This window comes from Acanthochromis polyacanthus, chromosome 11 (assembly GCF_021347895.1).
Source record: "Acanthochromis polyacanthus isolate Apoly-LR-REF ecotype Palm Island chromosome 11, KAUST_Apoly_ChrSc, whole genome shotgun sequence".
In the NCBI taxonomy this organism is placed as follows: Eukaryota; Metazoa; Chordata; class Actinopteri; family Pomacentridae; genus Acanthochromis; species Acanthochromis polyacanthus.
In genome coordinates this window covers 588,143-611,696 of record NC_067123.1, presented here as the reverse complement: position 1 = coordinate 611,696, position 23,554 = coordinate 588,143, and the positions used below count along the sequence as shown (strand labels likewise).

At 39.7% G+C, this 23,554-nt stretch overlaps 2 protein-coding genes across 3 annotated transcripts; one reads left to right on the top strand and one right to left on the bottom strand.

The window, feature by feature from the left end:
* Window positions 1-2,435: 2,435 nt before the first annotated feature.
* Window positions 2,436-16,882, bottom strand: LOC127536045 (integrator complex subunit 8-like). Of its 2 annotated transcripts, XM_051955262.1 has the most exons (12): window positions 16,771-16,882; window positions 14,693-14,831; window positions 14,417-14,591; window positions 13,393-13,533; window positions 12,561-12,632; window positions 12,313-12,364; window positions 11,573-11,752; window positions 11,337-11,466; window positions 11,121-11,254; window positions 8,363-8,463; window positions 3,887-4,028; window positions 2,436-3,254 (listed from the first exon to the last, which is right to left on the bottom strand). In XM_051955262.1, the coding sequence occupies exons 1-12, from the start codon at window positions 16,858-16,860 to the stop codon at window positions 3,090-3,092; spliced, it is 1,521 nt and encodes a 506-aa protein (XP_051811222.1). In that variant the 5' UTR covers window positions 16,861-16,882; the 3' UTR covers window positions 2,436-3,089. The 2 variants fall into 2 exon arrangements, with proteins under 2 accessions (XP_051811222.1, XP_051811221.1); XM_051955261.1 differs by lacking the exon at window positions 2,436-3,254 and having other exon boundaries at window positions 3,891-4,028; window positions 11,121-11,265; window positions 11,359-11,466.
* Window positions 16,883-21,778: 4,896 nt separating this feature from the next.
* LOC127536047 (uncharacterized) lies at window positions 21,779-23,156 on the top strand. The gene is made up of 3 exons (XM_051955269.1): window positions 21,779-21,807; window positions 22,094-22,229; window positions 22,440-23,156. Exons 2-3 carry the CDS (start codon window positions 22,097-22,099, stop codon window positions 22,961-22,963), a joined length of 657 nt encoding a protein of 218 aa, XP_051811229.1. The 5' UTR covers window positions 21,779-21,807; window positions 22,094-22,096; the 3' UTR covers window positions 22,964-23,156.
* Window positions 23,157-23,554: the final 398 nt, after the last annotated feature.

The window sequence follows — 23,554 nt, the reverse complement described above, 5'->3', positions numbered from 1 at the left end:
GGAAGTAATTACAGCACATTTAATCGCACCGTTCTCAGTTCCCTAATTTGTGGCACACCAGTAACACTGATGAACACTCCAGCCCAGTAGGGGGTAGTAATGAACCTAAAGTCTGTCTGCAGCATACGGTCTATGGTCTGCAGTGAAGAAGATACACAGGAGTGATGTCAGCGCATAAGAAGTTTTGGTAAACAGTGAAGGAAAATGAGACTCATTGAGCTTGTTGGGAGGAAAGTTTCCTGAAAATCTTCCTGATGTCAGACAGATGAAAAATGCAGATAAATAGAAATGAACAAACATTTTTCTTTTTGGGGATTATTTTTTTCATTGATGTCTCTTGTAATTGTGGGAACATTTTATTGCATCAACGTAATATTTCAAATGATAATTATTATGCATGTGTCCCACAACAACCCTGTTAGCAGAACCTTTTTCAGGTGGTAGAAGAAAACCGTGAATCACATGATACACTGGAATTAACATCATCAAACAGATTTCCTAAAGAATGTGTAGAGCAAAGCTGTGGCCTCCCTTCTATTTTTCATGTTTCCATCACATTGGCAGCCATGATTGAATGTCTCACTCTACCTCATATCATCAGGATCAGACTAATTGTTTTACTTTTTTCCATCAGTCAGTTTGTCCTCTTGGTCAGCAGTAACAGCGAGCTAAATATCTAGCTTCTACTGCTGAGAAAAAGCTAACATTAGCATGGATTAGCAACCCTACTACTGTGATTAGAGTAGGGTTAGCAAACAACACATAAAACATGGAATAAAAATGGTTCCATTGATGTGTAGCCTGAGCTAATCAAGCCTTCCATAGTTTATGACCTATTATGATGAATATGTAGTAGAAAATTGTAAAACAGAAGGTTAATTTTTAAAAATTTTGAAGCCCAAAAGTCCTCCAGGCCTGGAATGACCCAATGGCTTTGCTATAAATTGAACTTTTTGCTTCTACATTTTCAGTTTCTGACCTTTTTTTAATCTATCATGGTTGTTTCACGTGTACTTTACTCTTCATGTATGTTAATGGGATGGACAAAATAATGCAGTCCAGCACAGCACTACCACCAAATAAATACTCAATAAGCAACAGAAAGTTGATCATCTTTTTTGCCAAAGTCAACAAAAAATGTTGCAGTTTCAAATAAGTAGAACTTCTTGCCCTGTTTTTTATTGGGTTGTATTAGATAGTCAAATAAAGAGGCCAGTGAGCGTAAAACAGGAACAGACCACAATGACAATGATCCGTTAAAGTCATAAGTTAATCTGTCATGTTGAGATAACTGCATAAATATTCCAGAGCCACGCTAGAGGCTCCACGACGCTGCATTGTGAGCTAAATGCTAACATCCTCACAATTTGCAAAAGTTTGGCTACCACATGTTCCACCACCTCAAATTTAGCATGTTAGCATTTGCTACTTAGCACAAAACATTCAGTCCAGCTGAGGCTGAAAGGATGTTTGTATAACATAAAACTAAATTTAAAAATACTACAGCATCACTGCAGCGATTAGAATTTATCCTGAAGGAGATCAACACCGATCAGCCACATCATTAAAACCCATTGACAAAGTGTGCAACGTTTATTTTTTCCATAACAACATAATGTTCTGCGAGGAAACCTTGAGTCCTGGTATTTATCTGGAAGCTATTCTGACATGTACCACTGATCACTGTTCAAAAGTTTGGGGTCACTTAGAAATGTCATTATTTTTGAAAGAAAAGCAGTTTTTTCAATGAAGATAACATCAAATGAATGATAAATCCAGTGTAGACATTGTTAATGTGGTAAATGAATGTTCTCGCTGGAAACGGCTGATTTTTAATGGAATATCTCCATAGGGGTACAGAGGAACATTTCCAGCAACCATCACTCCTGTGTTCTAATGCTACATTGTGTTAGCTAATGGTGTTGAAAGGCTCATTGATGATTAGAAACCCTTGTGGAATTATGGTAGCACATAAATAAAACATGAATAAAAGCGTTGAATAAATCGTAAAATTGTCTGGATGACCTCAAACTTTTGAACAGTAGTGTACATAAACTTTGCTCCAGACCAAGAACCCTCCTTGTGGGTAACAACAGACCCCATTCAGACAACATGCCCCGCTACACCTCAAAAACCACCTAAGAACAGCTTGAGGAACATGACCAAGAGCTCAAGGCACTGACGCAGCCTCAACACTCCCTAAATCCCAATCCAGTGGATCATCGATGGGTCCATCGAGGCCGAAGACAAACCCTGTAAGCCACTTGACCAAAAAGATCTGCTAGCTTCCTGATGCCACCAGAGATCCTGTATCTTTGCCCCGACATGGTTGTTTGTTTTATTTCATTCATTTGTAAAATAAAAAAAATACAAATTAAAATGTTTCGTCCAAACACAAATGAAAGGGAGCAGAAAGAAGACAAGTCTTAGACATGTCAGAATGAAGAATAAATGTTATTTCGGTGGTTTTAATGTTATGGCTCGTCAATGCAAATGCGTGTACAAAAATTTCATGGCTATCTGTTCAATATTTGTCATAATGTTTCACCATAAGGCGACCCGATGACCCATGTCTTTTAGGGTTCCTAATCAGAAGTTTTAATTCCCAGCCAGTACAGATCATCTCTTTCCCCACAGCTTCCGTTTGTTTTTCCTCTAACTGTCCACTAAAGACATTTTAATACAAATGTCAACCACTCTGGAGGAAATGTGAGCAGATAATGGAACTCCTTCGGTGCTATTTGTAGTAAATTTCATGACAATTGTTGAGATATAGATGACTGAAAATACGACCGCTGTTTGTTTAAATCTGAGCAGCTTCTGCACAAAGTGACCACAGACGACTCTCATCCACCCCCCCTTCATTAAATGCCTCACAGTAACATTGACAGTAACGCATGGCTTATAAAAGTACAGTACAGTGATTAATATGGCGTGTTTCGACTTCGGCACGTGGAGGTCGGTGCGGCGTCCTCAGCCGATCCCTGCTGAACGTGCGGCTTCGACGTAACAGTGACGAGACGCTTGCAGAAGCCCAGAGTGTCCAACTGTGGATGAGATCTTAAATACGAGAGGAGTCCGATCTGCCGTCAGTACTGGAAGGAGATGACGGAGTTCACTTTGTAGACGTGATACGAGCGATTCCAGAAGACTCGGGTGAAGTAGTTCGTGTACGGAGAGTAGTTCATCTTTATCTCGTGCCAAAAACGTCCGTGCTTGGAGAACGAGTAGATCTCTCCTTTATCGTAGACCACCTGGAAAAGACAAAAGACGCCCATGATCAATGAAACATTGGTGGAGCTTTCTGAGGATTCGGCTTCATCGATACTACACAGAGTAGTCAGACAACAAAATGCCGTTTATAATCTAATCAGCAACGCAAAGGCGGCAGTAAAGTGTGTAATATGTAATGTTCATAATCAATGTAATGAGCTGTATCAAAGTTCAAGATTTTTATTTACTTCACAAAATAGACGGTCTAGGCACAGAGGAAATCTTGTGCAGGGCCTCTTGGAGTTGAAAAATAAAAAAGAAACACCAATCAAAATAGGAAGTACAAAACAAAACATTTTACAAGAGAAATAAAAGACAAAATACAAAAAGATGACAAGTAATTCATATTATACAAAATTTGAATGCAGGACTTAGTAGTGGAGTATTTCTAGGGTGGTATAAAAACTTCTACTTGAATAAGAGTTTGATTCCTTCTCCTAATGGTTCTCTGACTTTAACTACTAGAAAAAGTGTCTTTAATGATCAAATCCAGTCTTGATTTAGTAAAATCTACTGAAGTAAAACAGTTAATTCCGACACCATCAGTCTCATCCTTTATGGGATCGTACAGACTCTGTAATTAAAACATTTAAGATCATTTGAGCTTCATTACCTCTAAGATGAAGTCCACGATCCGTTTACTAGGCTTGAGGAGCAGCTGCTGGAAACGAATGCTGAGGATTTCTCCTTCCAGAGCGTCTCTCACGGCGTTACAGACACAAAGTTGATGACAAACTTCATCCAGACCGGACTCCCTACACAGACACACATCACAGTGTACAGTTATATACAATTATTACACAATACAGTGCACAGGATGTTATAAATGAGTTTCTAACAAAGCCATTTACGGCTTAGTGCAAAATATGAATTTCAAACTCAGAAGTCTGCAGTTACATGCATGAGGCTCAGTTTATTCATCAAATAAGAGCTAAACATGGAGAGACTTATGTTTGCAGAATGATATAAAGACTTCTAACAGGAGTTTGTGTGGAGAGACAGAAGCAACACTGGAGGATATTATTGGAAACTAAATAAAAGGTTCATCTCTGAGCAAATTAGTACACATTTATCAAATCAAATGTACTTGTAGAACATATTTAAAACACTCTCAGTGCTGCAAATGTCATCAGTCAGACAGCAACAAAACAATGTGCAATAGGAAGATGAACAGGTTTGAATGTTTTTGTGGCCTCACCCCTGCTGGACTTTGTACAAGAACTCTCTGAGAACCGAGCGTCTGAAGTGGTTCGGTAAACTGCGGACACGTTGTCTTTGATGAAGGCTTCCATGACGGCCTGGAAGAGAGACGAGGAGGAATTTATGAACAAGTTCTGCACTTTACTGCCAAACACCTCACATAAGCCAAAACCTTTTGGGGATTTCCATCTAAAGTCATCACGTTCCTTCTGCTCGATCGTCTCCGATTTTCGCGTCGGTGGTTGTCGCCGTCGTACAAAAAGTCGAAATAAGGAATTTGAGTAATAATATGTTTTATCAAGTATAGCCACGCCCCCTGGCTCCGCCAACTTTAACGATTTATTTAAAATTCAGTATTGATTTATTTTAAGATCGGCCACCTGATCTCTCATTTTGACCATGAAAACTAACGGGAAAAAAATCCTGAGCTGTAGAAAATCAGTCTATCAAATTTTATTTTTTCCAAAAATTAATTGGGGTCTATGGAGAAAAAGCTTTTTGGAGCCAACCCTAGCGGACGGCGTGATATTGCAAGTTTTTGACACTTCCGGGTTGGCTTCAATTCTGGAGCCAGATGCTACGTCCACTATATATACAGTCTATGGGTCAAAGCCCGACATGCGGTGGTGAGATGATGATTTTGTTGCGGGGCAGGTGGGGGGGCTTGCCGTGCAGAACTTTGGCTGCTGTCACTTGGCCCGGGAGAGGCAGAGCTGCTCTGGGTGCTACTGCTTGAAGAGCCAGAGGGGCGGCAGGTGTTGCCATTATCACCCTGTGACTGTGAGCGTTTAAAAAACGCAGAGATTTTGCTTTGTTTTTCATGTGCCATTTTCCGACAGTCGCTGGCGGGAGTCTGCTCACATGTGCGCTCACGCTTGTGTGTGTGTACACGTGTGCGCGCACGCCGATATTAAAATATATAATTTTCACCATTTTGTACCACTTATTGAGCGTGTGAATCATTTTTAGCCCATTTTTACGTTACGGTGTTGAAAGGCTTCATCTAATTATTTTATAATAATAATAATAATAATAATACTTTATTTATTTTAGGCCCAATATTACGACAGACGTCGTCTCAAAGGACCAATTTTGCATCATAAGAAGTCATGCTGTTAAAAAGAGCGTCTTCATTTGTTTTTTTTATCTCTATGAAGTTTCATTGCAGGTCCCACTTCCCTTCGTTCTTTTTTCATTTTTAACACTTCTACACGATTGAGAACAACAACAACACATGGCCCCGCTATACGGTCGTAATTACCTCATGGCGCGCATCACTGTCATCAGAGGTGGTTTTTCTTCTGCTTCTTTTATGGCTGAAATAACTCTATATTTTGGCCGTAGTTTGTTGTAGAAAGTAAAACACGAGACGCGCCACTGCAAACTAGTGTTTGTGTGTGTGGTGACTGTGGGGTGGGGGGCAGTGTGACTGTTTACAAGACGGAGGGAGGGGGGAGAAGACACAGTGGAGTGCTGCAGCGAGTGCTGTAAGGACAGCATGTGGAGCGGCCTTTATGCAGGAAAACTAAAGTTTGCGTGTAAAAAGTAACAATTATTTTAATTTAATTTGACCTTCTGGGGGATGGGGGGGGGGCGTTGATGGGGGGGGGCGTTGGGGGGCGGGGCGCCCCCCTAATATAATGGTAGGGGAAACACTGCATTCGGATATTTGCTCACACTGCAGTGATAACATGACTGACAGTTACCTTCATGCCATGTGGTCCTGCGCACCTGTGCAAAGGTTCTGGCTTGAGGTATGTGAAGACCTGTCATTATGGTTTAAATGCAACATTACTGCAAGTCCCACATTGTGCCTATTAGGTGACCGAGGTGAAATCAACATAGGATCTAACTCTGTATGTATGGTTCTCACCAGCTTATGTATCGCAAAGAAAACTATCCTTGTAAATTGGAAAGCCAAAAACAATCTGAACAATAAGCAGTTTAGGAATCTCTTATTAGACTACATCAGCTTCGAGACAATGTCTGCAGGTTCAAAGGATCAGTTAGCTGATTTTCGTTCCCTCTGGTCCCCTGTGATCAGCTCCATCACCTAATGTAAGGGGTGAATTGGGGCCTCGCCACCTTGGCGGTCGGATGTCGGTGCGGGGGGCCTGGGGACTGGGTGCTTGGTGCTGTCTTGGAGTGGGGGTCTGGGCTCCCGCGCTGGGGGGGCGGCTTCGTGCTTGGTCCGGTCTGGGGTCGGGGCGGCGGTTGGGGCTCTCTGGCGGCCCTGGATCTTGGGCTGCGGCGGGGGCGCCGGCCCATGCCGGGTGGCCGTCTGGGGTGGCTGGTTCCCCTGGCGATGTTGACCCTCTGCCTGGGGGGGTGAGGGTGGCCTCTTCGGCGCCTGGGGCCCGGGGTCCTGTGCTGGGTCTGCCCTGGGCCTCCGGCCCCTGGCGGGGTCGGTGGCCGCCGATCTTGGTCGCCTGGGGCCCGGCCCTGCTGGACGCTGGAGGTCCTGGCCGGGTTCTCCCTCTGCCCCCTTCCGGGCCAGTCCGTGGTCGTCCTCGTGGTTTGGTGGCTCGGATCTCTGCTCTGGGATTGCTGCCGGCTCGCCTGGGTCTTGTGGGCTCTCGGGCCCGCTTCTGGCCTTCACGGAGGTCAGAGGTCATAGTTGCATGATCACAGTCACAATTGCACCGTACTCTGCATGTGAACATAGCAACCATGTTGTCTTGGGGGGTGTTAAGTTTGTCCTGGTGCCAAAATATCAAAAGACATGTTTCCTCAGTTTGTGTGTTTCACATAGATGATTTGAATAATGACTAGCTGTGTTTCCTAAAAAAACCCGTAGGATGCGTTCCGGTGTGTCTTTGTTAAGGTGTACTAGCTTGTTATCTGTTGTGTCGGTTTCAATTGAAAGATAATTGTATTCTTGCACTTTTCCTTTTTGTCTTCACTATCCCCTCTTCTTGTTGTTTTTTTTCTCCTTTTCTCGTTTCTCTCTTCCTGCCTTTCCCCTGTCAGGTCCGGCAAATTTATGTATATTTAACTAATCAACAAGTATTCAATCTAAATAAATTACTGTACAGTATCAAGGGGAGTCTTATACTTACAAACTCCCCTTGGAAAAGCAAACTTGTGTGGCACAATGCAGCAGCCAGATCCTCATTCTGCCTGCTCTGTTGCCGGACAGGACAAAAGAAAAAAAAAAAAAACACCCCCACAATTTAATCAGTTGTTCTTTGTATCATTTCTGATGGATACGTCCTGATAAGTCCTCAGTGGTGGATTTGTAGTAGAATCACAATCATGTGATCATCAGCAGGCAGCTGACGTAGTGTTCACTGGTTGTCATGGTTACAGTGACGCCGTGCCGCTATCTGGCAATGATACAAAATATTTAACAAATCTGTGGATCCAGACTATAAGCTGCATCACTGATAAAATTGGTCCTTGTGTCATTTCTGACCTTCCCTGAAAATTTCATCCAAATTCATGAGTCTGTTTTTGAGTAATGTTGCTGACAGACAGACAGATGGACGGACAAACGTACACTAATCATCGTAACTCCACTATCTTCCTTGGCGGAGTAATTATAAAATCTAAAAATTTTATGAAAGAAAACAAAACTACAAAATACTAAAACAAGGCAAAACAAGATCGCAACTTGTAAGATCAAATTCTAGGATAAAATAAATATAAAATACTTCAATTTAAGACCATTAAAAACTACCAAAAGCCATTGAAAACATGCATGTCTTGAAATTTGTCCTACAAATGTCAGTGGAGGGGGAACTTTTAAATTGCACGAGGAAGATTGTTCCAGTTTAAAGCTCTGAAGAAACAACCAGTGCACGGCTTTCTGAACAACATAAACAGACTTTTCTAAGTCTACAGTCTGACTGCAGTGTGTGAACAGGTTTGAATGTTTTTGTGGCCTCACCCCTGCTGGACTTTGTACAAGAACTCTCTGAGAACCGAGCGTCTGAAGTGGTTCGGTAAACTGCGGGACACGTTGTCTTTGATGAAGGCTTCCATGACGGCCTGGAAGAGAGACGAGGAGGAATTTATGAACAAGTTCTGCACTTTACTGCCAAACACCTCACATAAGCCAAAACCTTTTGGGGATTTCCATCTAAAGTCATCACGTTCCTTCTGCTCGACCGTCTCCGATTTGATTCCAGCTTTATCATGAACCATCTGTAAAATTGATATTCCATTTCATTTATTTATTTATTTCAAACATGTAATGAATAACATTCAATTAATGTATCACAAAAAACCATTAATAGTCCATCATGCTATAACGAGTAAGAGGAGAAAACAAACTTCAACATGTTCCAAAGGGAGTGGGAAGACGTTAAACTTATTTAATCCCACCCCTAAATTCATTCACCCATTTCAGTCAGTTCCAGAAATATCCAATGAAACAAATTCACCGCCAACATTTTTGTTTAGGCAAAGGCAACTAACTTAAACACTATGCGTCAATGAAATACAGATCAAAACTACTGTGATAGTGATAATTAAGTTCATCTTCACTGTACCTTCCAAAGATTTTTTGTTTGTATTTATATTTAAACTGGCTGATGTTTGAACATTGTTTCAGATCCGTCTCAAGTTTATTCCAGAGCCGTACCTCATTTGTTGTAGGGCTAAAACTTTTCATCGTTGTTCTATGTTTTGGTATCCTGAAACTGAATTCTTCTCTTAATATATAACCACCAACACATTCCTGAAATGTGCTCTGTAAAAAAAAAGAAGAGATAGGAGACAGGATGTGGATGGAAAATGCCGGACTCAATATTTTGACTATTTTTTTATTTTATGTTATTTTATTTTGATTGTTTGTGATACTGTAATTATTATTACATACTGAATACTATATTGTTGCTGACTTCTCAAACCACCTGCAGTTATAATACAACTACTGCTGATGCCACCACTGCTACTATATTACTACCACACTGTCCTACTTTGCTTTTGATCTTTTTGTTTGTTTGTTTGTTTACGGTTTGATATAATTGTTATTGTTTTTGTTGTTGTTATTACTACTACTGCTATTGCTACTGCTGCTGCTAATTTTATTGTCATTACGACCACCACTATTGCTATTATTCTCTCTATTGCTATTATTATTATTACTGGTATTATCACTATTATTATTATTATTACCATATTATACTAGTATGATTATTATTGTAGTTACTCGATTATATACCACTGTAGTTACTATATTATATGCTATTGTTATTGTCCCCTCCCTATCTGCTGATGACCATTACCCATGTAATGACCTCTATTGTTGTTGTTTTCATATCGTTACAATTTATACTATTTCATTTATCATTTATTATTGAGTTTTTTTCTTTTCCTTTTTTTACTATTATTTATTCTCTTCTGTTTCAATTCTGTCTTTTGTTTTCTTGTATCTTGCTTCCTGTTTGTCTGTGTACTGTATAAATATAAAATAAATGTGGGAAAAAAAAAAGAAGTTCATTCCAGAGCCGTACCTCATTTGTTGTAGGGCTAAAACTTTTCATCGTTGTTCTATGTTTTGGTATCCTGAAACTGAATTCTTCTCTTAATATATAACCACCAACACAGTCCTGAAATGTGCTCTGTAATTGGAATGGTAACAGTTTTTTCAAATACTTTTCAGATGTGTACGTTTGTAATTATCTGTCAGACCACTTTTAGGAGATTTGTGCCTACAAAGCTTTATCTGAGCAAGATTTTGGTACCAGAATTTCCTTCAGGATTAAAAAAAATGATGTCCCATCTTATCTCAGAGACAGGTCTTTTTTTTTTTTTAAAAGCTTACATTTCTACAAATCAGGGTTTAAAAATCAAAAGTATTTTTTAAAAACTCCACACCTCTTGTGTACTTTTATTGGTTTTGTGGAAACAGCTCATCAGAACGTGAAATTATCTTTCTTTTCCTCTGTGGTGACCAGGTAGATCACATTTTAAAGCATTTTATAGGTTTAGTTTTGTATTATTGTGACATACAGCTACACGTGGATCAGAAAATATCACTAATTGACTTCTGCATTATCAGTGTATTTGTTAATGTGTGCACAACATTGTCAGCGTAACGCACGATATATTTCAGGTGCAATATTTCATTAGTATGTGTGATAATATTAATTACATCAGTATAGCTGCAGGCAATACTTTTTACTGTTCTAGTATTCTTTTAGTTTACTCATTTATTTCAGTAATGTATCATACTTCTTTTTAGGTGCTGCATTTCTCATGTTGCATCACTCGATTTTATCAGCGATATCTGCCACAAGAATTCCCTTCAGGATTAATAAAGTTTAGCTTTTCTCAGAGATGGGAGCTTCAACATTTTTCCATAAATCAATTCATTATTAATCAGATATAGTTTGATCTACTTGTCCAATATTGGAGAAATAACAGTGAAGAATTCTGGCTTTTATCTTTAATAGTTCCTGAGATATTGTTGTTCAAACAGCTGCAAATTTCAATGTGAGAAAACCTGCTAAAAGTGGGTCAACAGCCAGTTTATAAAAAATTATATCTCAGAAAGTATTTGATATATCAAGCTAAAATGTTACATATATCTTCATAAACATCCATATTTTATGCCACAAAAACGTCAGGCATGTCAGAGCTGGCAGAGCAGCAATAGTTTCTATATTTTGGTTTCATCGTCGTCCCGTTTTCGCTCTGACCTGGTGGTTGTGGGCTCGGATCAGGCTGTTGATCTGGTCGTAGGGGGTCGTCTGGGGGTCGCAGTCTCCGGTCAGAGCTCTGCAGGCGTTCCAGTAACCGGCCAGACGCTTCTCGTCCAGGTGGACGTTGGACGGTCGAGTCCAGCTGAAAGACATAAACGAATCACTCAAAGGTCAGAACTGCAACTCAAAGTCAGTAGTTTCGGGTTTTCTTATGGTTGAAATCGAGTCTAACTACCTTCTTCAAGAGCTCCTTGGTCTGTCTGAAGTGATCTCTGGCCTTCTCATAGGTTGGCTGGTCGGTGCAGCCTTGTTGGAAGAAAATACCTCCCAGATCATAATGCACCTGAAACACAGAATACAGCTTTAGAGTAAAAACATCTTTCTGAAGCACAAACCACTGCATCCAGGATGATCTAATCCCCAGAAAGAACCGTGAGTGCTCCACCAACCTGACAGTGCAGGTCATCGGCGCTGATTCGAAGCCCGGCTGTGGAGGATTCGGTTTCTCCGTTAGCGGCAGCGTCAGCGGCCAGCAGGTCCAGAGTCCTCAGAGTGTGGACGTAGAAGTCCTTCTTCAGCTGCAGAGCTCCTTCCAGGACGGTGATGGAGTCGGTCGCCTGCTCCTTCAGCTGAGGGAAGAATAATAATAATAGAGGAGAAAAAACGGACACAGATCCATGAAACTACTGGTGGAATTTCTTTGAAACTGGAAAAACAATTGGTTACCCTCGGACATATTTGTCTAGAATTCTACTGACAATAAGTCATTACAAAGAAACGGCTATGTCAGGAGCCACCCTCCATAGAAGACTGGTTCAATGTGGTGCACGATGTTTTTGTAATGGAGAAATTAACATCTGCACCGAGACTCAGAGCAGAAATGTTTGATAAACGCTGGAACGGCTGGATTGAGTTTATCAGCCCATAGAGACCAGACTAAGTGACGTAAGTTGTACTGCGACTGCCCTGGTTAACGCTTGTTCAGTATGTCTGTTTGTTTGCAAAATTGAAAACAGTTTGTAAAGTACATTTGTAAGATATTGCTTATCTACTGACTTCTTTATGGAAAAAAAGAGAATTTAAAAAAAAAGAAATTGGACAAACATAAAACAGGGATAAACAGACCTTAATTAAAGATGTTTATTTTTGTTTATTGGCGTATGCAAGTATGAAAAGCATGTTCACTCACCACAGTCAGGATGTTTTCTGTCATTTCTTTCTCCTGCTGCACGATATTTAACCTGGATTCAGGCACAAAAGAAGTTTACGCTCACACCTTTTTGCATTTCAACTCAAAATAAAATCTGTCTGGATGTGTATTTTTCATTAATCCGTGCATCTGAGCCGAAACGCTGCCATTTGTACTGACTTTAAGGTAAGCTTATTGGTTCAGTAAATGAATTGAACTTGAAAAGAAAGTAAAGAAGCAGCGTTTACATGTTTATCTGATGAGGTCCTGGTTTGGTTTGTTTCTCTGGAAAGCTGCTCAGCACGATGGTTCTGATGGCCCTTTAAAAAACACAACAAAGACACATTAATCCTGTGCTTGAATGCTCATAAAATAAGTCTTTTAATGGGGCTGAAGAAGGTGTGATTTGACTTTCTACTATAATCTTTACAATGGATGTGTAAGAATGTTAGTGAAAGAATGATTTGATTTAATGAAAGTCCAAAACCTGGGCCACATTTGTGCCAAAACAATACAAAAATTAAATATGAATCTACAATAAAGCATAAATGCAATCCATGCTTTGGAAGAGAAAAAGCCAAATACTCCAAAAAAATAAGAAAAACGATATTAAAATGCTCCAAATGTATAAAACCAATTCCACATATTATCACTGAATTATATTTCTGGAGTCTTTATTCATTGTCCTGTTTGTTCACTTGGGTTGAAAAAAAGTTATTGTTTCACCTTCAGACAACTTATTTTTTCCATGCTTGTCTTTACTGAACAATATTAAGCAAAACTTTTTCAATCCTTTTGGTTTTTGTTGCCAACAACCACATTTCTGTAATCAAATAGATATTTAAGGTTTCTTCAAGATGCCAACATTAAAATGAATGTTGGAAAATACCATGACAAACTTATACTGGTCAGCTACAACACTAAATATTAAGAGATTCATGTGAGAACTTTCCTCCTTTAATGTACAATCAGAGCTGGTGACTTCCACACAGCGGCAAATAAACACTTGGAGTCAAACTGTTCTGCTAGTTTAGTATTTATCTAATTTAATCTGTCCTCAGTGAGTGTTTCCTCTCCTACCAGCGGTTGTAGATGATCACTGCCATGGCGGTGGTCGGAGGCAGAGTGGACAGATCCAGATCCACATGTTTCACACCTGGAGGCACTTTGCTGACACACAGCAGCTCATTCAGCAGCATGTTCAACACTGGGATGGTCAGTCTGGGGATGAAGAAGCAGGGGAGATAGTTACAGGATTCTACTGATACATTATCTGTCTAACTATGCTGCTTAATGTTTTATCCTTATCCAAGTTTGGTATTTGTGCTTCTTTGTCTGTTATTTTCTTTCTCGGCTACACAGTAAAGGAGGCCTTCACACCTCAGTTTATTCAGAGTTTAAGTAAAAGCTGTGCAGCGACTGTGAAGAACAAGAGTCACCGAGGGACTGAAGGTTGGGCCTGTTTGTCTGATGAGCTAAACAAAAGAATTCACTGAGACTAAATTTAGCCTTTTATGAAAGAAAAACGACCATCAACTCATGATAATGTGCACACATTCATAATCAAAGTAATCACAGTGGTCAAAGAAAAATAAGGCGACCCAGCTCACCGCCTCTCTCTTCCTCAGATAAAGTAAACAGATGAGCATATCAGCTTAATTATCCTCACCCATATCCATGAGACCCACTAACCCTCCATTCAATATGATCACAAAAGAATATCAGAACCAAAGCAAACACGAATAACAAGAAACTCATTCAGAGAGTGTAGTACTCCCTGAAAATTTCATCCAAATCTGTTGGTCTGTTTTTGAGTAATGTTGCAGACAGACAGACAGACAGACAGACAGACAGACAGACAGACAGACAGACAGACAGACAGACAGACAGACAGAAGCCGATCGTCACATAACTCTGATGCGTTCCTTGGCAGAGTAACAATCAGTATGCCCCTTAACCTTAGAATAAAGCAACAGTTCACTCATGGCTTCCAGAGGTTAAAATAATTAGTTTCTCTTTAACTGTTCTGCATTTGGTTACTGAGAAACACCCGCAGCCTCATTTCATTCTCAGAGAGCCCCACACACATTACGACCCCACTCACCCTTTCTCCAGTGAATCCAGGTCCCACTTCATGTGTGCGGCGACCTTCAGCGCCAGCAGCTTCAGCGTTCGGTTCCTGCGGTTGTCTGCTGGAGGCTGAACCTGATTCTGCTCGTTCACCGACGGTTTGGACGCCTGCTCCAGGAACTGGACGATCAGCTGCACCGGAGTCGGGTCTGAGGGAACACATACGCCCCGACAGTTTTAGACGTTAGATTTTGTTACTGATACTTTTTTTTGACTTGTACATAACTTTCAAAAGTAATGCCGAGCTGACCTGCATTTGATTTCCGCAGGTGTTTCTCCAGCAGGCTGCCGTCCAGGAGGAACTCAAACCAGGACGTCTGCAGAGGCGTACTGGGCCGACCGCTGGTCACAGCAGCCACCCGGTCGGCTGCTTCAGCACTCATCCTTCCCTATTGGACGATGACACATATAAGTTATATTTTTAAAACACATCACTGTGACCTCAGGGCGGTTAGAAACAAGATAGATTACTACTCACTTTACCTATCAATTAGGGATGAAACCATTCCTCAAGTTATTCAAGTAATCCCATTACTTGGATTCCTCGAGGCAAAATTCTCTGAATCGATTCTTCATTTAATCCACTACATACCAGACCCCAGGTCTCTAATTAGTCTGAACCCAGACTTCATCCTATACAGATCCATAATATAGAAATTACAAGAGGATTTTAAATTAGACGAGACGCTTCCATTTTAACCAGTGAAGCTTTTCTAGTGTTTACGGCGTTTATCAGATCAGAGGCTGAACTATGAGGACAGTTTAACAGTCAGACTTTCTTTGTGTGAGTCGACAAAAACTAAACGCTCAGTCAGAGTTAACAGGTATGAAGGTGATTTTCTGCTTTCTTTGTCAACTCACAGTTTCTGCTTTAAACTCAAACAGGACAGTTTAACAATCATTTGACTCGTTTTCTGCACTAAATAAACCGATGGTGTTCAGCTGCTGCAGTCAACAGGCTGTTTTAATGGAGAACAATGAGGTATATAATAATGTATGACGGTAAAAAGTGGCTACTGGAAATGATATAAGACAAGAATGCTGGTAGTAAACTATTAACTCAACATTAATACATAAATAACAATAGTCCAGGATTACTAAGTATGTCAACCAGACAGACAGAAGATCAGCCAGGACCAGAGCCTCTCACAAGTTTAAAGATACTGTTTATCAGTCATTAAACTAAAGTATAAAAAGATATACAAAAGAAGAAATAACCGTAAGGACATGAAAAGAAACACTGCAAAGACATGCAAAGCCACTACAAAATGATGCACACACACGACAAAAGATGCAAAAATGACCACAATATGAGCCAAAATGACCACAATAGTACTGAAATTGCACACAAAGAGACACCAAACAACTATAAAGAGATGTAAAGTGACCACAATAAGATGTAAAATGACCACAGAGAAACAATACGACCACAATACCACTGAAGTTGACCACAAAGAGGCAAAATTAAGTAAATAAGTAATTATAAGAGAAACAAAATTACCAAGCCACGAAAATTATCACAGAGACACAAACCAATGACAGAGATGAAAAATGAAAACACAGTGACACAAAGTGTCTACTACACACAAAATGAACAAAAAAACATTTAAAATGACAGCAAACATGCAAAATTACCCCCAAAATCACATTTTTACCATAAAGAAAAACTTAATTACCAAGGCTTGTACCACTGCAGGATGTTATATAAAAGGTAATATGTTCATGCACCAACTACTGGTTGTACTTTCACTTTAAAAACATTAAAATTTGCTATTAATAATTCTGCAGCTGCATGTAAAATTTTGAAAGCATGACAATTTCTTGCCATTTCGATGACGATATAATATTTGGTAAGAATCGATACAGTGTTTAGATGCTGAAAACACGGTCGCATTTAATATATTTTCTAAAAGTTTCATGACAAAATTAACTTGATTAAATCATTATTTTTCACGCTCACTTCTAAAAGGTTAAAGTGTCAGATAAGCTAGTTAGCCAAACATCGAGAACTGTCCAGTTCTATGTGACATGAGTAGCTTGAATTTTAAACACGGGTCCTACCAGCTGGGCGGGGACTCACACTTTGACTGAAGGGAGTATTTCTGAGTTAGCGGCTCGGGCTGCTGCTGTGAATAAACCGAGCGCACGTCTTCCACCCGTGCTCTGTTGTGTTTGCAGGCAGCGCTGTTCCGGCTAACATTTAAGCTAACTAGCTACAGTTTCCATCCTGAACGGGAACAAATCAACAAGAAGAAGATAAAAATGTTCAAAAATCGCTCTAAAAGCTCAGAGTAAACGCCCGGAGCAGCGACACCGACTGATTCTCACATAATTCATTCTGCGCCTCTCCATCGCTCCTCCATCATTCCGGTTCCACTCCGTCGCCAAGGAGACGCACGAAACGCCATGTCTGCGCATGTTTATGCTGCGTTCAGGTCACATGTTCAAACTGTGATTAAACACAGCTGAGCGACAAACCCTGTTCATGGCTATCTCTGACTTTGAATTCTCACGGATTCCCCATCTCTCAAGCTAGCAGCGTCTTTAAAAATAAAACCTTAGCGCTAATTAGCAGTAACAGCGTCCATAAAGCTAGTTTCTATGGGCCTTTACACTGTTTTTATGTAAACGGTTTCACTTGTTGTTGAACTAATGCACAAATATAACAAAAATGTGCTAATTTAGGCTAATTACATGGTTAGCACTGGGGCTGATCACAATTGGAATAAAGCAGTTACTAGGTTTAAAATTATTGCTTTTCCGGTTTTCTCGAGATTTGCTGGACACAACACTATCATGGTGGCTGATAGATGCCTGTATTTAATTATAATCTGATAATTAAACAAAGCCTACACTACTTAACTGAGGCTGAAGTTATTTTAATTGACAGTTTTCTGCCCATCCCAGAGAGGAAATTAGAAAAAAATAAAATAAAAAATAAAAATTCAGGAAAACCAAAAATGAAAAGAAATGGCAAACAAAAAAGTTAGGTTCCAGGAATTCATTCTTATATTGCTGCTCTTTGTGTTTATCAAAAGTTGTAAATTTTAATAAGACCAGTTAAGATAATAATATAAATGTTTAAAACTTGAAAAAAAAAAAGCTAAACGTTAAAATGCTTTGCATTGGCAGTTTAGAATAACATATTTTGTAATAAAAAATAATCATTAGAATATTTTTTTTCCTGTTTTAATTAGTTTTTAATTTCTGTCTTTACTTGGTATGCAAGCAAACATATTTAAAGAAAAACATTTAAAAGTACTTAAGCAAATTCTCACATTTGATAATGTAGAAACGTAAACAGTTTTGCATTTTTGCTTGAATAAAGACATGAACTGACTAATCACTTCAGCTGTATTTGCTTTTACTGCTGGACAAATATCCAGAGCAAACTGCTTCATAAGCTCCTCTTCCTATATCTTAATTTATGGTGGTACAAACAGCACAATATCTCCCTGTAAAGTGTAGCAGAGTTGATGTAAATAGCAGCATGAAAAGAAAATACTCAGAAACTTAATATTGAAATATGAAACTGAGGATTGGGAGCATCTGATTGGAATTAAAAAACACATGCAAAGTAGCACCACACAGAGTGTTACATTTAATTCAGTAAAACACCACGTGGCTTTTTGCAGAGGGACAGTTGTTATTTGCATGACAGCACCAGGAGGAATTTATCACCAGATACTGAAGGAAACAGGACTGAGAGTGACGAATAAAGACTCATAAGGCATCTGATGAACAGAATCATAAAAACAGAAGCAGCTTCTTTTAGTTTTAAACCTGAACAAGATGCAGCTCAGTTTACAGGATCCCAGATGTTTGCTCTGTCCTGGATCCTGAACTGAGCCGCTCCATTTAAAAGAAACAGAAAAAAGCTGAGAAAATGTAATAAAATAAGAGTGAATCCACAAATATGACTCCCAGCAGCTTCAGATATATTCAGTAGCTGACTTTAGACCTCAGGAGTGACATGCTTTATCTTCTTAAACTTCCCTTTTACCATGGGCGTAACCACCATCTCAAAAGTGAGGGGGACAAATTTTTCAGAGCGATTTATCATTCTCTTACATTTAATTGCACCGTCCTTAGTGGCTAAAGAACCACATAATCCCTAACAGCCACAGTGCAATACCAGGGGACCAACTAGGCTAGTTCTATAAAGTATAAAACTTTAAACTATAAAATCTAAAGTTTTAGTGGCCAAACTCTAGTTCAGTTGACAACAATGTCGCTTGAACATCTACTGGATGAGTAGCCAAAGGTGCCAAACACTGAACATGAAATGATCAGTACTGCCTGGTTTCTCCCTGCAATAGATATCTTATTTTCAGGAAGTTATAATCTCTCCTTACCTGTAAAGACCCTACATCCTTGTCCCTGCTGCTGGCCTCTGATCCATCTCCTCCCTGACTCTGCTCTTTCTGTTATGGCAATAAACATAAAAAATGTGGTAAGAAAAATTCTGAAATAGCATTAGGAAGAGTAAAAATTGAAGAATTTAACCTCAAAATCACTTTAACCCATAGATACATTTTTTTCTCAGCCACTTATATATATTTTTTCACCTCTGCAGACCCTGCATGGTCAACATTACTGCTGGCCGCCGCCTCTGGTCCATCTCCTGCCTGACTCTGCTCTTTGTTATGGAAATAATCATTAAAAAATCTGAAAATCAAAATTCTGAGATAGAATTAGAAAGAGAAGGAGTAAAAAATAGTTGTAAATTTATACCATAGATAGCCTATTCTTTTTTCTCCTCCCTGACTCTCCTCTTTTGGGACCAAAAGACTTAAATACATGGAGAGCAATTGTGAGCACATCTTCTGCCCAGAAATGAAAGAGGACTGGGTTTATTCCAAGAATAAACTAATTAGCAAGTAATGTAACAGAGGCAACCAAATTTGAATTATTGTTAACTAGCTTAACATATTGATATAGCTATTGCCACGTTTTGCCTTGTCATCATTTAGCTAACAAGTCTAACATTGTTTGCATCCAACAAGGTCACACAACTTACGTGGTTTGTTTGGGAAAAATGTGTCAAGTTTTTTTGCTTCTTGCTGGCTCTGGCTGGTTTGCTACACATTACTCCAGACGCACGTTCAGCACTGCTCAGCACAGCAGCACGTCTCCTGTGGAACACCTGCGTGAGCATGTGCTCATGGTGCATTCAAAGACGGCTCGGGAAAACACGTTACTGGATGCTAATAACGGGTTTAGCTGTTGTAACGGCTGAAAAAGTGCGGGGGACAGAGGGGACAGATGTGGAAAGTGCGGGGGACATGTCGCACGCGTACCCCGCGTCCGCTACGCCCATGATTACGTTACAATGATTAGATGAGCCCAGCCCATAGTAAATGAGCTGCATGGCAAAATAACAAGCGTGTCCAGCCTTGTTTGTCCCGCATAATAGGTTCAGGGCTGAAAAGATTCCTGGGATAATCCGAATAATTCGATTACAAAATATCCATGGGGCAAATTGTGTGCCTCGAAGCCTCCTTTAATATATAAATATATCTAAAATATATATCTGGACTACTATACAGCTCACGGTGTTTGACACAGATGGTCATTTCTGTGGCACAACGCACCTGCTACCTCTGCTACCGCGGTATCGAGTGGTATCGAGTATAGTAGAATTTAAGTGGTATTGGTATCGACTACTAAATTTCTGGTATCATGACAAGCCTAGTTGTTACCCACAAGGAGGGTTCTTGGTCTGGAGCAAAGTTTATGTACACTACTGTTCAAAAGTTTGAGGTCATCCAGACAATTTCATGATTTATTCAATGCTTTTATTCATGTTTTATTTATGTGCTACCATAATTCCACAAGGGTTTTCTAATCATCAATGAGCCTTTCAACACCATTAGCTAACACAATGTAGCATTAGAACACAGGAGTGATGGTTGCTGGAAATGTTCCTCTGTACCCCTATGGAGATATTCCATTAAAAATCAGCTGTTTCCAGCTAGAATAGTCATTTACCACATTAACAATGTCTACACTGGATTCATCATTCATTTAATGTTAACTTCATGGACAAAAACTGCTTTTCTTTCAAAAATAATGATAATTCTAAGTGACCCCAAACTTTTGAACAGTGATCAGTGGTACATGTCAGAATAGCTTCCAGATAAATACCAGGACTCAAGGTTTCCTATCAGAACATTATGTTATTATGAAAAAAAATAAATGTTACACACTTTGTCAATGGGTTTTAATGATGTGGCTGATCGATGTTGATCTCCTTCAGGATAAATTCTAATCGCTGCAGTGATGCCGTAGTATTTTTAAATTTAGTTTTATGTTATACAAACATCCTTTCAGCTGGACTGAATGTTTTGTGCTAAGTAACAAATGTTAACACGCTAAATTTGAGGTGGTGGAACATGTGGTAGCCAAAATTTTGCAAATTGTGAGGATGTTAGCATTTAGCTCACAATGCAGCGTCGTGGAGCCTCTAGCGTGGCTCTGGAATATTTATGCAGTTATCTCAACATGACAGATTAACTTATGACTTTAACGGATCATTGTCATTGTGGTCTGTTCCTGTTTTTACGCTCACTGGCCTCTTTATTTGGCTATCTAATACAACCCAATAAAAAACAGGGCTAGAAGTTCTACTTTTTTGAAACTGCAACATTTTTTGTTGACTTTGGCAAAAAAGATGATCAACTTTATGTTGATTATTGAGTATTTATTTGGTGGTAGTGCTGTGCTGGACTGCATTATTTTGTCCATCCCATTAACATACATGAAGAGTAAAGTACACGTGAAACAACCATGATAGATTAAAAAAAGGTCAGAAACTGAAAATGTAGAAGCAAAAAGTTCAATTTATGGCAAAGCCGTTGGGTCATTCCAGGCCTGGAGGACATTTGGGCTTCAAAATTTTTGAAAAATTAACCTTCTCTTTTGCAATTTTCTACTACATATTCATCATAATAGGTCATAAACTATGGAAGGCTTGAGTAGCTCAGGTTACACATCAATGGAACCATTTTTATTCCATGTTTTATTTGTTGTTTGCTAACCCTACTCTAATCACAGTATCAGGGTTGCTAATCCGTGCTAATGTTAGCTTTTTTTCTCAGCAGTAGAAGCTAGATATTTAGCTCGCTGTTACTGCTGACCAAGAGGACAAACTGACTGATGGAAAAAAGTAAAAACAATGAGTCTGATCCTGATGATATGAGGTAGAGTGAGACATTCAATCATGGCTGCCAATGTGATGAAAACATGAAAAATAGAAGGGAGGCCACAGCTCAAATGACCATTTGAAGTGGGTGTACCCTTTTGTTTGGGGGTGGAGCAGTCCTTTCAGGAAGTCAAGCCGCATGGGACACATGCTACAGATTGGTAAGATTAATTTCACTTTTCAACATGTTAAAATTGAATACCTTTATACCAAAAAAATATGTGCATGTGCATGCATGTACAGGGAAGCTTGTTTGATTGTTTAAATACTTATTTTGTTTTTATTTATATATTAAACTGTGTTTTTTCATTTGGCAACATTGTGCAGCTAGCCCAATTTTATTCAGACAATGTAATGCATTTGCATGTGTATGTATGGAGATGTGTTTTTATGCATAAATGAACATCGTCAATATTTTTACTTTACAGTCTAATGATATTTATACAGGACATGGATGTTAATACATTTTATGGAAGGAAGTGGGAGGATTTTGAGGTTCGGGCCATTCCCACAGACAGCGAGGACAGTGAACTTGACAGTGACAGTGAGGAAACGGACCAGGAGGAATGGATCCCTGAGTCAGGTTTGAGGGACACTTCATAGCTCAGGGGTCAGTTAGGGGTCATTTGGAAAAGTAACTCTGTGTGTGTGTGTGTGTGTGTGTGTGTGTGTGTGTGTGTGTGTGTGTGTGTGTGTGTGTGTGTGTGTGTGTGTGTGTGCGCGTGTGTGCGTGCATGTGGGTGACTGTATATCTGTGTGTTTCTAATATGTGCTTCCTTTTTCTTCTGTTCAGGAGAAAACCAGCCTCAATACAGCGAGTCTGAGACAGAGGAAGAGCAAGGAGATGAACATGAAGAGGTGGCTGAAGTGCCTCACCTCCCGAGATGGAGAAAACTCCACAACACTAACTACCACCTCCTGGACATGATCATCAGCACCACCTGGCTGCTCTACCGAAGAGACTGTGAAGGCAGTGGTATGAGGAAGAAAGAGGTAATTAAGCTTTATACTTTCAAGTCATTTATTGCAGAGGGCCTCTGCAAAAGTGGGAAGAGCCTGGAGAAGAAGAGAGGTCGTCACAGCCTGTCCATTGCTGCCGCATATGAGGAGAAGATGAAGAGAGGACCCACAGCTCCCATTCCAGTCCCAGATGTCCGCCTGGATCAAACAGCTCACTGGCTCATTATGACCGGGGACAAGGGGAGATGCAGGGTGCCACGGTGCAATGGTACACCAAAAGCTATGTGCCGCAAATGTAATGTCCACCTCTGCTTTACCCCCGATCGCAACTGCTTCCTGAAGTTCCACACTGGATAAACAAGACAGATCCCTGAATCACTTGTGTGAGATCAGGGGTCAGTTGTGTGTTCGTGTGTGTGCGTTCATGTGTGTGCATGTGTATGAATGCAAGTGTAACTCCATGTGAGTGGATAAAGAACATGTGCTTCCTGATTATTCTGTTTAAGAAAGTGCCTAAGTACCTGAAATAGATTTATGATGGTGTTTTTATAATGAATTGCTTGTTTATTTGAATGTTTTATTTGTTGATCAAATAAAAACTTTGGATAACATTGTGTATTTTCCTTGTTCCAGGAATATAACTTACTTGAGAAAACCTTGGTATTTTCTTACCCTTGTCGCACATTGTTGCCTTGAAGCAACAAACCAATATCTGATTGAGGGGGGTTGGGGGGTCAAATTTTATTATTAATGTATGATCAGGGACCCCAAAGCTTCCCTAAAATAGAATGAGAAATTTCCCCCCCAAAAAAATTAAAAAGTCATGCAGTAGAGGGTTAAGTTGATTAAATAAAATGTTCCCACAATTACAAGAGACATCAATGAAAAAAATAATCCCAAAAAAGAAAAATGTTTGTTCATTTCTATTTATCTGCATTTTTCATCTGT

Excerpts from the sequence above, each read along its gene's own strand:
- LOC127536047 (XM_051955269.1), top strand. The coding sequence starts at position 22,097 with ATGGATGTTAATACATTTTATGGAAGGAAGTGGGAGGATTTTGAGGTT. Across the intron at positions 22,230-22,439 it reads GGAATGGATCCCTGAGTCAG|GAGAAAACCAGCCTCAATAC; the intron begins GTTTGAGGGACA and ends TCTTCTGTTCAG.
- LOC127536045 (XM_051955262.1), bottom strand. The coding sequence starts at position 16,860 with ATGCGCAGACATGGCGTTTCGTGCGTCTCCTTGGCGACGGAGTGGAAC. Across the intron at positions 13,534-14,416 it reads CTGGATTCACTGGAGAAAGG|ACTGACCATCCCAGTGTTGA; the intron begins GTGAGTGGGGTC and ends CTTCATCCCCAG. Across the intron at positions 3,255-3,886 it reads TCGTGGACTTCATCTTAGAG|GTGGTCTACGATAAAGGAGA; the intron begins GTAATGAAGCTC and ends TGTCTTTTCCAG.